This window comes from Megascapheus bottae, chromosome X (assembly GCF_031878675.1).
Source record: "Megascapheus bottae isolate mThoBot1 chromosome X, mThoBot2.hap1, whole genome shotgun sequence".
Lineage (NCBI taxonomy): Eukaryota > Metazoa > Chordata > Mammalia > Rodentia > Geomyidae > Megascapheus > Megascapheus bottae.
In genome coordinates this window covers 67,827,500-67,845,497 of record NC_143547.1, presented here as the reverse complement: position 1 = coordinate 67,845,497, position 17,998 = coordinate 67,827,500, and the positions used below count along the sequence as shown (strand labels likewise).

Below are 17,998 nucleotides of genomic sequence, written 5' to 3'. Positions count from 1 at the left end.
GTGTGCTCCTTTTTGTTGAATACCATAAACTGTGAAGTTTCTGTTCTGATCTCCTCAATAACCTACTGGTGATTCAAAAATGTGTTGTTCAATCTCCATGAGTCACAGATTTCTCCTTGGTAGAGATTGGTGTTCATTTCTAATTTTATGCCATTTTTATCTGAGAGAAATAATATTTCTGAATTTGCACAGGTTTGCTTTATGCCCTTAAATGTGGTCTATTTTAGAAAATGTTCCATTTGCTTCTGAAAAAACATATTCTGGTGTAGCTGAGTGGAATAATCTGTAGACATCTGTTAGGTCTTGTTGGCCTACATAATTGTTCAATTCAGGGGTTTCTATGTTGACTCTTTGCCTGGTTGTTCTGTCAGGGGTGACTGTGGTGTGTTAAAATCACCAATCATCACTGTTTCGATCTATGTGCATTTTTTTTGCCAGTCCTTAGCTTGAACTCAGGGCCTGAGCACTGTCCTTGGACTTTCTCAAGGCTAGAGCTCTACCACTTGAGCCTCAGCACCATTTCCGGCTTTTTTCTATGTATGTGGTACCAGGGAATTGAACCAAGGTCTTCGTGCATGCTATGCAAGCACTCTACCACTAGGCCAAACTCCCAGCCCCTATGTACGGTTTTAATATAAGTAAAGTTTGTTTGATTAAGTTGGGTGCTCCAGCATTAGGGGTATAGATATTTAGGATGGTTATATCCTCCTGAAGGAGAGTTCTCTTTAGTAGTATGTAATAACCATCTTTGTTCTCACTAATTTTAGTTTGAACTCTATTTTATCTGATATGAGGATGGCAACTCCAGCCCGTTTATGGGGGCTGTTAGCTCGATAGATTTTTTTCCAGCCCCTCAGTCTCAGAATGTTTTTAAAGGGGGGGCAAGATGTGTCTCTTGAAGGCAATAGAAAGATGGATTTTGCTTTTGAATCCAACTAGAGAGCCGTTTAATCAGAGTTGAGTCCATTGATATTGAAGGTTAGGACTGAAAAATATTTACTAGTTCCTTCCATTTTTTAATATTTAATTAGGGTCTGTGACTTGTCAGTTCTTCCTGTAATTAGTTGGTATGCTTTTTAGGTGCCATTTCTCTGTCAATAACATGTTTGTGTTGATTTTCAGTGTGTAGAATATTTTTGAGAATTTTCTGAGACTTTTTATTTTTGCAAGTCCTGGGAGCTCAGGGCCTCAGCAATCTCCTTGAAGTTTCTCAAGGGTAGAACTCTACTACCTGAGCCTCAGCACCATTTCCCGCTTTTTTCTATGTATGTGGTGCTGAGGAATTGAACCCAGGTCTTCGCTCATGGCAGGCAAGCACTCTACCACTAGGCCAAACTGTCGGACCCTAAGGAGCCTTTTGTAGTTGTCTATGAATATCAGAGTATTTTTTTTAATATCAGAGTATTTTTTCTCAGTTAAAAGTGACATTGGGATTTTAATGGGTAGCAAAGTGAAATCTTCAATAACATGGAATTGGCAGTATGGCATTTTCATGGGGAACATGAGAAAATTTTCCATATAAGTCATAGAGAACTGGAATGTTTCGATTATCCGTGGCACAGGTATTTTAACAGATCTCGATCACGCAGATCTATGAACCCCGAAGAAATTCGGAATCCAAGTTTCAGAGAAGTTGAAAGTCCTTTGACTACTGGGTCACCCTGAACTACGGACATGGGCCATCTGGGTCACTGTGACATCTGAGAGAATTTTGTCTTCCAAGTAACCAGAAGCCTGAGATAATTAAAATATATGGGTCATTTAAAGTGACCAAAGTACATAAGCTATACGTAATTAGACAACCCAGGAACTTCCTATATGCGGAACAATTGGAACCAGAAGAAATTAGGCCATCTAGATAACTGGACCGCTAAGGGACTACTTACATTCGGATCACTTGGACCTGTAAGAAATTAGACCTTCCGATTAACTAGCTGGCGGAGGGACTTTGTACATCCGGTCTATTTGAAGAAATTAGAACTTCCGGTTGACGTGCCAGCGGAGGGATTTTGTAGAACGTGGCCTCGAGGCGAGGCACCGGAAGACAAAAGGCCGGTCCCTGGAAGCTTTAGTGTTCGGAGCCTCACAGTTACCAGGAACCTGAGGGAATTAAGCCCAGTGTGTTGCCGGGAACCAGAGAGACCTTAGCCATCCAGGTAACTAGGTATCGTGGCCATCCAGGTCACTGGAGTTTGAGGGTATCTGAGGACTCGGGAAATTTTTCCCTCAGGGCGACGTTTAGTTGGGGGAAATTCGGCCGTCTGAGGCATAGGGAGCTTGAGGGACCTCAGCAGTCCTGGTCACCGGGAGCTCCAGGAGGCAATTTTGATATCAAGTACCTTAGGGCCTGAGGTGTTTGGGCCATCGGGAATCTGTGAGAAACTGGGTGTCCATGACACGGGCAGCCCGATGGACCTCAGCTATTCAGGGCTGGGTGAGATCCAGGGACCTTGGTCTGAGGGGTCACACAAGGCCAGTGACCACGGAGCCTGAAGGAATTCGTCTCTTCAGCGAGTGGTATCCTGAGATATTTCACCCATCTTTGTCACTGACGAGCCTAAGAAATAGCCATTTGGGTCAGTAGGAAACCAGAGGAATTCCGAGAACCCAGTCACTCAGAGGTGGAAGTAACAGATTTGAATAACTGTGAATGGGAGGGGACACACAAATTAGTTTAATTCGGAGCTCGAGGGAAGAAGATGTTGATACAGGTGATTAAGAGACTGATGAAGGCAGGTATGAGGATATTATATTATATTATGTTTAAAACGTTTGTTTCATATAAATAGCAAATACTCAATTACATGTTGTGGATGAGTTGGTTTTTTTTTTTCATTTCTCATGGCTAATTTCCAAAAGATAAGTCCCAGTCCTGGGACTTGAACTTAGGGCCTGGCACTGTCCTTGGACACTTTTTGCTTAAGGGTAGTGCTTTGTCACTTGAGCCACAGTGCCACTTCTGGCTTTTTCTGTGTATGTGGTACTGAAGAATTGAATCCACAGCTTTGTGCCTGCCAGGTGAGCACTCTAGCACTAGGCCAAACTACTAACCCCCAAAGATAATATTTTTTGATGTATTTTTTTTTGCCAGTCCTGGGCTTGAGCTCAGGGCCTGAGGTCTGTACTTGTACTTTCTCAAGGCTAGAGCTCTACCACTTGTGCCTCAGTACCACTTCTGGCTTTTTTTTTCTATGTATGTGGTACTGAGTGATCGAACCCAGGACTTTGTGCATGCTAGGCAAGCACTCTACCACTAGGCCAAACTCCCAGCCCCTTGATGCGTTTTTGACACAGAGTCTCTATATATAGTCTGTACTTGCTGTAATATAGCCTGTGATAGTACTGTCTTAGTTTTTCCCCAGGATTCTAGGATTATCTTTGAATATCAATATGCTGGGCTAATTCAATGTTTTTTTTTTTTTAAATATGGAACGCTTCACGAATTTGTGTGTCATTCTTGCGCAGGGGCCATGCTAATCTCTTTATCATTCCAATTTTAGTATATTTGCTGCCGAAGCGAGCACAATTCAATGTTTTTTTTAATGTTCCTTTATGAAATAATTTGAGGGGCTGGACATGTGAATTAGTGATAGAGTACTTGCCAAGCAACCATAAAACCCTCGATTTGATTCCTCAGTACCACATAAACAGAAAAAGCCAGAGTGGCTCTGTGGCTCAAGTGGTAGAATGCTAGTCTTGAGCAAATAAAGCTCAGGGACAGTACCCAGGCCTTGACGTCAAGCCCCAGACTGGCAAAAAAAAGAATTGAAACTTTCAAAAATTGTGTTGAGGGCCTTTACCAAGATCTCCATATTATTAACATTCTTCATAGCCATAAAAGTCACTCTGAGTGATTAACAGTGATTCAGTATGAATAACTATGTACTTTAATTTCATCACTTATTTCAATAATGCTTCCCCCTCCCTTCCAGGATCCTCTCTGGAGTCTGTATTGTGTTTTATCTTTCACATCTGTGACATTTTGGAAGAGTCCAGGTCAGGTACTTTTTAGTATATATCTGCGTTTTGGTTTGTATCATGTTTACTTATAACTAGATTTTGGTTATGCTTATGTGGCAAGAATATCCATTTCATTGTTTTTCCATTCACCTAATTAATGAGGGAGGGATTCACACCACAATGTTTTACTGATGGCCACATATATGGTATCTAAGACTACAGAGATCAAATATATAGTAATACTTACTTGGAAGCCTAGGAGATCAAAGTGCCACATAACGCACGTCACCTTCTGAAAGAAAGTGAGCAATAAAAGCCATGTGGGCATTCTTTATTACAAGAAAATGAAAGGATATTTGATTCTTACGGGATGATTGACCTGATTATGGACATGTGAGGAACATACTATAGTCAAGGATAAATAAGCACTTTGTTGAAGTCTACTCAAGATAAAGATAAACAGTTCTCTAATGAGTCACTTTCATGGGAATCTGATAAACAGTTAAACTTTTGGTTTGTCTAGTCAAGACCCATGTAATTTTCCATAGATATCAAAGCATGTATATTACTGAGCTTTAGTTTTAGATCTCAACCCACTTTAATGCAAATGTGATGTTCCCATCCTTTGCATCCTGTCAGGTATTAATGTGATGTTTGCTTTGAATACTTTGTTCAAATGGTAGCTGTTATGTCACTCCATTTAAATGCTGCTATATTTCTCCTTTAGTTATTAGCAACAGGGTGAGGGAAAGAGCTCAACACTGAAACTATCTTGTTTCACTTCAGAGTTTGGAATCCACTTAAGGGGATTGTTCCTAAAACCAATATAATGTAAGTGATTTTTTTTCAGAGTCCTTGTTACTGCTTTAGTATTCTATATGTCTGCTTTTATGAGAGTACTATACTTTTTCTCTTAAACTAAGATTCTTTTTTTGTGGGTCATGGGGCTTGAACTCGCCCTGGCCACTCACTGTCCCTGAGCTCATCAGTTCAAGGCTACCACCCTGCCCTTGAGCCAAGCTCCACTACTCGTTTTCTAGAGGTTAATTGGAGATAAGTGTCTCAGGTCCTTTTGTGCCCAGGGTGGCTTTGAATCTTGATCCTCAGATCTCAGCATCCTGAGTAGCTAGGATTACAGGCATGAGCCAATGCACCTTGCAAACTAAGATTCTTTAGAATAATTAAATACTTGGGCTGGGATGTAGCTCAGTGGCAAAGTGCATGCCTAGCAAGTGCAACGTCCTGGGTTCGATCCCCAGTGCCAAAAAAGAAAAGACAAAAAAATAGTATAATTAAATACTGTAGTACCTATAGCATTGCTTTTTTCCCTCATGATTGCTTTGGTTATTACAGGTATTTTGTGTTTCCATATGTTTTTGGTTTGCTTTTCTTTTTTATTTTAAATTTTATTATCAGGGTGATGTATAGAAAGGTTACAGTTACATTTGTAAGGTATTGAGCATATTACTTCTAGAACACTGTTTTTCTTAATGACATTCTGTGAAGATAATCATTGGGATTTTGCCCAGAATTTCATTGACTAGTTGATCTTTTCATTTTTTTTGTAACGCGTGGGGCTTGAACTCTGGGCCTGGGCACTGTCCAAGGACTCTTTTTTTTGCCAGTCCTGGGCTTGAGCTCAGGGTCTGAGCACTGTCCTTGGACTTTCTCAAGGCTAGAGCTCTACCACTTGAGCCTCAGCACCATTTCCGGCTTTTTTCTATGTATGTGGTACAGAGGAATCGAACCCTGGTTTTTGTGCATGCTAGGCAAGCACTCTACCACTAGGCCAAACTCCTGACCATGTCCCTGAGCTCTTTGACTCAAGGCTAGCACCCTACTAGTTTGAGCCACAGTGCTACTTCTGGTTTTTTGGTGGTTAATTGGAGATAATGATTCTCACAGACATTCTTGCCCCGGCTCGCTTTGAACCATGATCCTCAGATCTCATCATTCTGAGTAGCTAGGATTATAGGCATGCACTACCAGTGCCCAGAAATCTTTTCTTTAGTAGTCATTTTCACACTATTTCTTCTAATTTTTGAATGCAAGAGGCCTTTCCATTTATAGTGCCTTCTTTAATCACTTTTAGTGTTATGTAGTTTTTATTGTAGAGAACTTTTAACTCCTTGTTTAGGATTATTTCTTAGCTATACAAAAGCCTATTGTGAATGGGACCAGTTTCCTAATTTTCTGATTTCTTCTCAGTATGTAGTTATTGGTATGTAAATAAATACTGACAGCCTTCTAACCATAGCGACTCAGGAGATTGAGATCTCAGAATTATGGTTTGCAGCCAGCCCCAGAAGGAAAGTCCATGAGATTCTTATTTCTATTTAATTAAAAAAATTCAGAAGTATAAATGTGGATCAAGTTGTAGAGTGCTTAAGCAAAAAAGTTTGGGGACAGCACCCAGGCCTTGACTTCAAGACCCAGGAATGGCTAAAAATGAAGCTACTAACTTTTTTTTTTTTTGCCAGTCCTGGGCTTGAGCTCAGGGCCTGAGCACTGTCCTTGGACTTTCTCAAGGCTACAGCTCTATCACTTGAGCCTTAGCACCACTCCGAATTTTTTTCTATGTATGTGGTACTGAGGAATCGAACCCAGGCCTTTGTGCATGCTAGGCAAGCACTCTACCACTAGGCCAAACTCCCAGCCTGCTACTAACTTTTTGATGTACAATAGTTACACTGGTATATTGCTGAAGGTGTTTATCCAATTTAAATTTTTTCTTTTGGAGATTTAAAGGTTGTTCAAGTATAGATTACTTTCTTTTTTTCTTTTTTTTGTCAGTCCTGGGCTTGAGCTCAGGACCTGAGCACTGTCCTTGGACTTTCTCAAGGCTAGAGCTCTACCACTTGAGCCTCAGCACCACTTCCGGCTTTTTTCTTTGTATCTGGTACCGAGGAATCGAACCTGGGTCTTCATGCATGCTAGGCAAGCACTTTAACCACTAGGCCAAACTCCTGGCCCTCAAGTATAGATTTCTGTCTTCTGCAAGTGGGGTTTTTACTTCTTACTTCCATGTTTTTATCTCCTTTGTTATATATCTGTTACTTGTTTTGATGAAAGAAGCCAGACTGTCAGAGTACTCTAGTAAGAGAGTTAAGAGTGAAACCCTTTTCTTGTTCCTGATTTTAGAAGAAATACTTTGAATTTTTGCCTATGTAAAATGTTTTCTATAAGTTTGTCATATATTGAAATATGTCTATATATTCATGGCTTCTTTGGACTTTTTAATCATAAAGGGGTATTAGATTTTGTCAAAGTCCTTTTCTGAATCATCTTTTGAAATTACCATGTAATTTTTTTACCCTGATTCTTGGTTTTCTTTCCCTGTTAATTTATTTGCGTATGTTGTATCATTCTAACATCTAATGTTCTTAATGCGTTAGTGAATTTGGTTTGCGAGTACTTTCTTGAGAATGTTTACAACTATGTTTAGTAACAAAATTTGTCTATGATTTTCCTTCTTTGTCATATACTTATCTGGTTTTGGTATCAGATTAATAGAGGTTTCCTGTAATCAGTCTGGTACCATATCTTCATTTTCTCTTGTATGGAATTGCTTGAGGAGTGTTGAAAATCATTCACTTTTAAAGTTTTGTTGGAATTAATCAGTGAATCATTCTGGTCACATGATCTTGTTTGAGACACTTTACAGTTACATTTTTAATTGAGTATTTGCAGAAAGGTGTTCTAATTCTATAACTCAGGTCATAAGCATGATGTCATTCCTCATGTTGTTCTCTTGAGAGACTATTTTACTACTATTTTAATCTACTTGCTTTGCACTTGGCTTTTCTTTTTGTTTTCACAGCTTGCTTGCTAAGCACAGGAGCCCTAGTAGTTTTTGATATTTGCTTGCTTGCTTATTTATTTATTTATTTGTTTGTTTGTTTGTTTGTGGGTCACGGGGCTTGAACTAGGCCTTAGCGCTGTCCTTGAGCTCTTCAGTTCAACGCTACCATCCTAATCTTGAGCCAAGCTCCACTTCCCGTTTTTTTTCTAGAGGTTAATCGGAGATAAGAGTCTCAGGTCCTTTTGTGCCTAGGCTGGCTGGCTTTGAACCTTGATCCTAGGATCTCAGCCTTCTGAGTAGCCAGAATTACAGGCATGAGCCATCGATTACAGGCGTGAGCCACCATGCGGGGCTTGATGTTTATTTGTACAGGGAGGCTCATGGATTTTACTGCCTTGGCTGACATTAAATTGCGATCTTCTAGATGTCAAAATTCCATGTAGCTCGGATTAAAGGCATAAACTTCCAACATCAGGCTGGTCTTGTTATATAATTTCATCATTTGTATGTCTGTCTGTGCGTTTGTCTGTCTGTCTGTGTGTATGTATGTATACATACGTTAAATTCAAGAGATAAGACCATTTATATTTAGGGCTATTAAAAGAAGTATTTATTGATTCAATTCTTTTTTTTATTGTATTTTATTGTTGGGATTATGTATAGAGGGATTACAGTTACATTTGTCAGGTAGTGGTACATTACTTCTCAAACCTTGATACCCCTTCTCATGTTTTTGACCCCCTTCCCCTCCCCTTACAGTCATCTTGTTTTCTTATCTAGTTAGTTTGTATATGGTTTATTCTGTCTCCCTTATAACTCTTATGGGTTTAATGGGTTATTGAGTTTGTTATGCTCGACTTTTTTCCCCTTTTTTCCCACTTTTGTCTATTCTTTCCTAAAATGTATTGTTTTCTAACCTCTCATTTTTATGACAAAAACCTCATTGGTGTATAGGATTTTTTTTCTTTTGCATTGCTGATGTATTGACTATGGATTGCTTTAGTTTATGTTTATCTTGGAAATAGTCCTCCATCAATTTAAAATGGTAATTTTACTGATGTAGTAATCTTGGCTGCTATTTATTTATCTTCAGAGTTTGAAATATAATATTCTTTCTTGGCTTCTGTTTCTGCTGAGAGGTCCCATGTAATTCAGATGGATTTAACCTTTGTAAGTTAATCTTAACTTTTTTTTACAACTATTCGTAGAAAGGTATTTATTCTGTATAATTAAGGATTTGACTACCTATAATGTGATGTGGAGAGCGTCTCTCATGGTTATATTTTGGATTTATATATACTTCCTACATTTGGATTTTTATATCTTTTCCTATATTTGGAATATTTCTACTGTAATTCCCTTGAATATATTTTGTATTTGTTTTGTTTGTATATCAGCTTCTTTCTCTATAGCATAATTTCTTATGTTTAATTTCTTAATCATATCCCTGAGATTTTAGATTTCTTGTTATATATCTTCAATTTTTTCTCTTTTTGCTGTGTGGGCAAACATTTCCTTTTATGTTCTTTAATCCTTGATTTTTTTTCTTGCTTATTGGTGCTTATTTCCAGTATACTTTTCATTTGATTTATTGTTTTATTTCTAATAATTGTTCATTTCATTTAAAGTCACAGAATTTTTGCATGGACACCATTACCTTGTTCATCAATTAGCTTGAGTTGTCTTTCTTGTCATTGATTATTTTTATAAGTTGCTTTGGAATTCTTTGCATTTGACCCTTTAAATATTGAGGAGTTGGGAACTGGATCAAAGTCATTTTTTGTGGGTCATGGGGCTTGGATTTGGCCTTTGCACTGCCCCTGAGCTCTTTAGCTCAAGGCTAACACCCTGTCCTTGAGCCAAGCCCCATTTCCCATGTTGTAGAGGTTAATTGGAGATAAGAATCTTAGGTCCTTTGGTGGCTGGGCTGGCTTTGAACCTTGATCCCCAGATCTCAGCCTCCTGAGTAGATAGGATTATAGGAGTGAGCCACTATGCCCAGCGTCCAAGTCATATTTTCTTTCTTTTTTGCATCCCTTGTGCCCCTGGGTTGTAATTGGCACTTCTGTTGAAATAGCTTGTTGAGCCGACTTCAAAGCCTTCTCTTGATGGGTCAATCTTCATTATATCTCAAAGTGAAGACAATAAACTAGCACAACAGAAAAAAATACGGCAAGGTGGTAGCATATACAGGCAGTAGACCCGACTAGTCAAAGGTCTGTTGTGAGTACTTCGGTTGGCTATATATTTTTTACACATCTGGAATTGCTGTTTATTTCATCAAGCTTTGTTTCTTGGGAGCTAGTCATTGTTTCTCCTAGAATATTGATTTGTCTAGTCTATTTATACAAAGTGAGATCATGAGTGATTGTTGTAAGGAATTATAATTCTTATATTCTTGGTGGTTTAGCTTTTTCCTTTAATGGTTGTGACTAAGTTTTGTAGTTTTTCAATATAATCTAATCCTTTTTTTTTTTGTCGGTCATGGAGCTTGGACTCTGGCTCTGTACTGTTCCTGATCTCTTCAGCTCAAGGCTACTGCCCTACTCCTGGAGCCACAGCACCACTTCCGGTTTTCTAGTGGTTAATTTAAGAGTCTCATAATCTTTAGTGCCAGGCTGGCTTAGAACCGCGATCCGCAGATCTCAACCTCCAGAGTAGCTAGGATTACAGGCATGAGCCAATCAATATACGTGGTTTCCTAATCCTTTTTTTTGCACATTTAATTTCTGTTTCCATAAGATGTTCAGATTTATTCTTTGCTGTTTTTCCCCTACAGCTTTTTTTAAACCTGTAGCTATGTTGGACAAGAAAGTTTTGTTCTTTGTTTCCTTCGGCTCTGGGAATCAAATTCAGGGCCTTGTTCATTCTTGGAAAGCACTATACTACTGTATCCCCAGCTAAAAATTACTGCTGAAAAGAATTCTAATTCCCTTACCTAGAAGATGACAATACCTTGGTGTCAGTTTTTCATATAGATTTATTCATTTGTTCAATCTTAGCAGCTGTATACACAAAGTAGTTTCAGAACTGTTGACCAATACATGATTAGAAACAGATTTATTAACTTTTAAAATATTTTAAAATATAAAGTGTTATTTTCTAAAGTTGCCTAGCCAAATATTTTCATAATCACACAGAAATATTTACTTGTATATAGTTAGCTTAATTTATTCATTCTTCTTTGTCGTTGAGCCCATCCTCTTTCCAATATCCTCCATAGAGAAACTAGTTCAAGGACCCCTAGTGTAAATTTCCATTCAAAATTTGTATGTGTTCAAGTTCTTTACATTAAATGGTAAATTAAATTCACATCATGTTCACAGATTCTCCTACATATTCCTGGTGCCTACACAAGTTTTAAAGATAAAAATGAAGACAACTTACAAATGTTCAGGAGGCATAAATTTTAGTACTATACTGTAGATTCTTGTACTTTCCCTCAAATCCTATATACCTTCTACTGAAGACACACTGGATTTTCTTCAGTTTTTACTTTATCACTTAAGCACATAACATATTCAGGGATTGCTATACCATTTATCTTGCTCTGGAGACAACAATTTGGTTTTTTGGGAGACACATGGGCATGGCAAGATTAGAACTTCACATCACAATGTAAAAAAAACTTAAGATAATATGCACATGACAGAGCATCTCTTCATCTGTTGAATTTTACAGTGAGTGTTCAGGAATATAAACTTTTTTTCATATATTTTTTATTGTAATTAAAGGAAGCGTTACATGATATTTGCCAGATAGAAGGTGCATTGATTCCCTTCCACCTGTCTTGGTCCCCATTAGGAATATAAACCTTTTGTTTTAGAAACTTCTATTGATTTAAAAATTTATCATTTTTACCACATGAGGTCAGGATTATGTATCTATGTATTCTGCAGATTTCTCTCCCTCCCTCCCTCACCCCCCCTTTCTTTTTTGCTACTGAACTCAAATTTTAACTCAGGGCCTTTCACTTGTTCAACAGATATTATACTATTTCAGCCCATACCCCTGCCCTGTTAGATTTAGTTATTGTAGACAGTGTCTTGTGTTCTTCACTAGGCCATCACTAGACCACAATGGTCCTATCTCTTCCTCCCATATACCAGGATTAAACACTGCACTACCAGTTTGTTGATATGGAGTCTCAATAATATTTTGTAAGGGCCAACTCTTACTCAAAATCTTCACAATCTCTGCCTCCTATCTGCTGGGGTTACATCTGTGAGCCACCATGCCTAAAATCTACATCTTTTTCTAGCAAGTGACACAGTGTAAGTGCTACATAAATAGTTCTTACTTTGTATTGTTTGGGAGACAATGACAAATAAAAGCTATACATGTTCAGCACACAATTTTCCCCTAGTATTTCCATAGGAAGTGGGTTGAACCCATAAGAGCAGGACCTGCAGATATAGAAAAAGCCTTAAACTGTTGGTTTAGATATTTGTAACTCAGAGAATCAAAGTTGTATATAAACATGCATTGAAAGAAATATTACTCCCCTTTTCATTCTGTCAATCCTTTTCCTAGCTGTTTCCATTTCTTTCATCTTCTTTCCTTTAAGTTTAGGCATATTCATTCTCTCCATCTTACTGTGCAATATTTCATATACTTACATTGCAAAGATGAGCATGCACATGTTTTTAAATTGCTTTCTTACTTACTTTAAAGTCCAGTATCTTAAGTCCCTCCTCCTTTGTCTCCTCTTACTTCATAGCCTTCCATATTTATATGTAATGTGTGGGTATACATAAAACTGTGAGAATTATCATCTAGTTGTCTGAGTAAATGGTGTCAGGTAGTTTTGAAATTGCATTGTATTTTTATTTAGCTTTAGGATTATTGACATCTTTTTCATGTGAACTTGTCAGGGAAGAAGATATCACATTGGAGTAACATTGGTAGTAAGTATTTGAAATGTCCCAGAAGTTTTGTTAATCTAGGTTTCAGGCATGTCTACAAGTGAACTTCTCAACAAAGCTGTCTGTAAATACAGAGGTATGTGCAGACTTTGTGAAGTGGCATGTCCTATAAACTTTGCAATGGAATTCAGTGTCCTTTTGTAGTAGTTGGGTGAAAGCATCTTTCCTTCCTGAGAAGCAATCCGTTTCTTACAAGATGGTTTGATCTTGGCTGCAGATGAGAGAATCACATTTCTTGGCAAATAAGGTGCAATTAGCATTATCTTGAATGCTAATCTTTAAAAAAATGAAATTGCCTTTTTTATTCTCTATTTTTTGTACCTGTCATGGAACTTGCACTTGGGGCCTGGTACTCTCATTGAGCTATTTGTTTACTCATGGCTAATGCTCTACCACTTTAGCTGCATCTACACTTCCAGGTTTTTGGATTAAGATGAAGCTCATGGACTTTCCTTCCTACGCTAGTTTTTTCAACCATGATCCTCAGATCTCAGCTTCCTGAATAACTAGGATTACAGACATGGATCTCTAGTGCCCAGCTTTTTTTTTTTTGCTTTATTGTGCTTTGATGCAGATATAACAGTTTGTTTGCTCATTTAACACTTATTTATTATAAACAACAATGAAAATGCTGGCTTGAGGCCGGGAGTTTGGCCTAGTGGTTAAAGTGCTTGCCTAGCATGCATGAAGACCCGGGTTCGATTCCTCGGTACCACATACATAGAAAAAAGCCGGAAGTGGTGCTGAGGCTCAAGTGGTAGAGCTCTAGCCTTGAGAAAGTCCAAGGACAGTGCTCAGGCCCTGAGCTTAAGCCCAGGACTGGCAAAAAAAAAGAAAATGCTGGCTTGAATGTATATTTTCATTTTTCATAAGCATATATAGAAGTGGTACTGCTACAAGAATGGGTGACTACATTTAAGTTTTTAAGAAACCACCAAACTTGTAACCTAAGCTCTGCAGTTTTGGTTTATTTGTTTATTTTCACAATAAAGACTTTAAAATCAATACATTTTTTTTGATATAAGCACTCACCCTCTTGAACCACGTCCCCAACTTTTTCTCTTGCATTATTTTTCAGATCATCTCATATATATATATTGCCTCAGATTGACCTCAGACCGCTAATCTCCTACTGCTGCATCCAGCATAGGTACAATTATAAGTGTGAATCATCACCTCTGGGTAATTTTTTGTTTTAACTGTCTTTGAACCTTCATCCTCCTCTGTTTCTCCTAAGTAGGTTGAATCACAAGCATGAGCCTCGATGTCTGGCTCTACTTTCATTTTGGAAAATGACTATTCATTTTTTTTAATCTTTTTATTTATTTATTTATTTATTATTGTAATTAGTAAAAGGGTTACATGATATTTGCCAGATAGAAGGTGCATTAATTCACATACATAGATACGCTTTCACATGTCTTGGTACCCATTTCCCTCCCCTCCACACCCCCCACCCATCTTGGTTTTCCCCCCTTCCCTATCAAATTTCAAATAACCAAATACTTTGTACAAGGTGGTACAAGGGTAGTTTTAATTTGTGTTTCCTTAATGACATCTGATGCTTAGCATATTTTATCTATTTGTTAGTCATTTCTTTATCTTAATTACAGCAATATTTATTAATGTCATTTGCAACTTTTTTTCTTTTTTAATATATTTTTATTGTAATTAATAAAAGGGTTACATGATATTTACCAGATAGAAGGTGCATTAATTCACATACATTGATACCCTTTCACATGTCTTGGTACCCATTATCATTTGCAACTTTTATTACATGCATTTTCTCTTCAATTGTATAAGATACTTTTATGTTGTGAATTTTTATCTATTTTATCAAGTAGACAATACCCAAATATTTTTATCAGTTTTGCAATTAATGATTTTATTCAGTTACAATAGTTATGAGATAATTTCTAATTTTTGCTTATAGAAATAGTTCTCTATACACTGCTGTATAGTTGGGCATCTATTTGTTTAATGTTTTCTCTGCGAGTATCTTCTCCAGATTTCTAAATATTTCTCACCCTGATGCAGGTGTAGTAATATGGATTCACAGGAGCCAGGCACACTGCTTGACCTTGCTATACTGAGTGTGTTGAAAAATGAGTCTGTAGCATTACGTGCCATTGAGGAAATACCACGAGAACTTCTTATTCCATTATTCAATGCTGCCTTCTCTGGTGGGCATAAAAATATCGTGAAGGCAGTAGTGAGTACTTGGCCCTTTCCTTGTCTCCATATTGGGGCCTTGAACATGCCGAAGTCATATTGGGAAATGTTCGAAGCTATGATTGATGGTCTTAGGTTCCTTCCTGTCCACAACTCTTCTTCTTGGTAAGACTTCATGTAATATTGACATGATAAGTCCGCAGAATATTATTGTGAGATCTTGTTCAAGAGTTTGTCCATAGGTGATTAATAGATAATGTTGAAAGTATTTTTGAGAGTAGGTGCAACATTTGTGATCACCTTAAGGAAATGAATGTCTAACAAATATGATATAAATTAGTGGTGATTGAAGATACAATTGGTGGATTTACATGATGGATGTTATTACATAAAAGAGGGACATTAGCACTAACATGGGAAAGTCAAAATGAAAATAGAGGATAAAATAACAGAGATTGTGTGATTTTTATGGGAAAGATTTATCTGATATTTGCAGTAAATACCAAGAATAGAGGTATTTGTCTCTGCTTTTCATTACTGATTCTGCTAATTTCCAGTAAAGCCTGCTCCCTCTCATATGTTTCATCTTCTCCTTTTCCTACAGGGTTCCAAAACTGAAGATTCTAGATTTAAGGCAGAATACAGACTGTAATACCACATGTTTCAGCTTTATGAACAAATTTCTCTTCTGTAATCATGCTTGTACTTATTCTCAGAACTCTATTACGAAAATACAAGAAGCCAGTAATGCTCTTTCAACTTCAGAGCCTCAATGGTCCAGAGAACCCATGGAATTATTAGTAGACATGAATCTTAACAGTAGCAAGAAGACAAGACATTTTAATTCTATTCTTCGTGGCAAAGTTGAGCAGAGTGGGGGGTCCCTGCACCTCTGCTGTAGAGATATACAGATTGATAAGACACATGACTACAAAAATACCCTGAAGATGTTGGATATGGTGTGCATTGATCGCCTGGGAATTGATCAGGCTTATCTGAGTGAAGTCTGCATGATTTTCCCTCAGATGGTCAATTTGGTCAGCCTTAATCTATCTAAAATCATATTTAGGTCTTATAAGAGGAAAAACTTCAAAATGTTTCTCTCTCAACTTAGCCAGTTAAATGACCTTCAGGAGCTCTGCTTGTCTTGCTTCCCCCTCAAAAACCAGCTGCATAAACTACTCAGGTAAGAGCTTGGAGTGGTATCCTGGACTACCAGAGGACACAACTTAATTCAGGAAGGAAACAATTCTTGCGTATTCCATAGTTCCTTGTAATATTTCCTTTCTCTCAGCATGGACACTGCTAGAGAATCTGTAACTGGCTATGCTAGGGAATTCAGGATTAGAACTATACATTATGCTCATTCATTTAGTCAACCTTATGTAAATAACATGATAGACTTAAAAATATACTGATAAAAAAAAGACAGTCCTCCTCCATTCTCATATAGAGAAAGGGGACATTTTTAGTTGTAGAATGTTTCATCCTTATATATGACTATGATACCCATAGTCATGATGTGATATGATAATTAATACTGTCAGAGCATTTCGCTCGTGGATTTTCCCAAAGGCTTCAAGCCAAATGAAGAAATTGCCATTTAAGGATTAATCAAAGGGACTTCTGTCTACAAAATAAGTGAATTAGATCTACACTGTACTATGGTAAATGTATTTATTTTTTTAACATTTAATCTTTACTATCCTATAAACTAATTGACATTGTTTATATTTAGAACAATATGAAGCAACTTTGTATATGAAAGAATAAATTTTTATGGTGACAAAGCTGTTACTGATATTAAAGTCCATATTATTAGCTGTCATTTCAATGTATTACCAAATGATTTAGGACTGCTTGTCTGGATCAAATACTCATACTTTAAAAATAATTTTCTTTTTGTCTCTACAGAGTTCTGTCACCAGAATTATCTTACTTGTATCTGAATTACTGCGACCTGACTAACAAAGACTTTATTTACTTGTCTGAAAGTACTCATGCCAGGCGCTTAAAGCTATTGAATCTTAGTAAAAACCAGATATCTTGGGAAGATTCTCTACCATTACGAATTCTTCTGGATAATCTGTCTGGTACCCTGCAGCAGCTGGAGATGAATAATTGCCTTATTACAGATTTAATTCTCACTGATTTCATACCATCCCTAAGACATTGTTCCCACCTCCGAGTCTTAAGCTTAGCCTGTAATCCCATTACTATGCCTGTTCTTAGGAGCCTTTTGCAGAACCTAATGCCCTTGACTGAGCTGGAATATGTGATTTATCCAATTCCTGTGCATTGCTATGAACAATGGCATATTCGTGACAGTTTAGATGAAGAGAGGCTAGCTGAAGTGAAATCAGAAATAAGGTCAATGCTTTGGGCAGCACAACGTACTGATATGAAGTGGAGCACTTCATATGAGTGATTTTCACAGTGCAAAGAGTTCATTGAACAATGATGTGTGATCAATATTCTTTCCTGAAGTGCAGTCACCATATGTAAAACACTGCGGTTCCCTGAAACTAGTATTTGAAAGATTGGATGTATACCTGGCATATGTAAAAGAAAATACAGGGCTTTGAAAACTATGAGTGTCTTGTCTATTATTATTTACGTCTGCCCCCTTCTTACTGACCATTGTACTAAGTGATATGGGCTGATCCATTCATGGTATACCTTTTCCTTGCCAATACTGACAGAATTACTTCTTTATAATTGACATTGGTCAGGACAATTGAAAACTCTCCTGGATGTTTTGATAGAGTGGTGGCTATTGAAATGATTAATTTTCACCCTAAGGTATTTTTAAATCCTTAGTTTTAGCATTACCTTAAATTAATTATGAAAACCTACCTGCTATTAAAGAGGAAAACTGACTGGGAGTTTGGCCTAGTGGTAGAGTGCATGCATGAAGACCCAGGTTCGATTCCTTGGTACCATATACATGGAAAAAAGCCAGAAGTGGTGTTGAGGCTCAAGTGGTAGAGCTCTAGCCTTGAGAAGGTCCAAGGACAGTGCTCAGGCCCTGAGCACAAGCCCAGGACTGGCAAAAAAATAAAAGAGGAAAACTATGTCCATCTACACATGGATGTCTAAGACTGCATGCTGTTGCATCCTTTCTTAAGTCATATGC

At 37.6% G+C, this 17,998-nt stretch overlaps 1 protein-coding gene and 1 non-coding gene across 3 annotated transcripts; one reads left to right on the top strand and one right to left on the bottom strand.

Moving 5' to 3' along the window:
• The first annotated feature begins 2,012 nt into the window (after positions 1-2,012).
• LOC150041246 (melanoma antigen preferentially expressed in tumors-like) lies at positions 2,013-17,435 on the top strand. 2 transcript variants are annotated; one of them, XM_090326160.1, is made up of 7 exons: positions 2,013-2,156; positions 3,933-3,996; positions 4,747-4,791; positions 13,766-13,869; positions 14,728-15,027; positions 15,467-16,048; positions 16,777-17,435. In XM_090326160.1, the coding sequence occupies exons 5-7, from the start codon at positions 14,738-14,740 to the stop codon at positions 17,288-17,290; spliced, it is 1,386 nt and encodes a 461-aa protein (XP_090182286.1). In that variant the 5' UTR covers positions 2,013-2,156; positions 3,933-3,996; positions 4,747-4,791; positions 13,766-13,869; positions 14,728-14,737; the 3' UTR covers positions 17,291-17,435. The 2 variants fall into 2 exon arrangements, with proteins under 2 accessions (XP_090182286.1, XP_090182285.1); XM_090326159.1 differs by having other exon boundaries at positions 4,688-4,791.
• Positions 3,421-3,524, bottom strand: LOC150041247 (U6 spliceosomal RNA). Its single transcript, XR_016533988.1, has one exon. It is a non-coding gene; the product is annotated as a U6 spliceosomal RNA (small nuclear RNA).
• Positions 17,436-17,998: the final 563 nt, after the last annotated feature.

Bases quoted from the DNA above. Each gene is read 5' to 3' on its own strand.
- LOC150041246 (XM_090326160.1), top strand. From the start codon at position 14,738: ATGGATTCACAGGAGCCAGGCACACTGCTTGACCTTGCTATACTGAGT. The intron at 15,028-15,466 runs GTAAGACTTCAT...CTTTTCCTACAG, and splicing joins GTCCACAACTCTTCTTCTTG to GGTTCCAAAACTGAAGATTC. The intron at 16,049-16,776 runs GTAAGAGCTTGG...TTGTCTCTACAG, and splicing joins CAGCTGCATAAACTACTCAG to AGTTCTGTCACCAGAATTAT.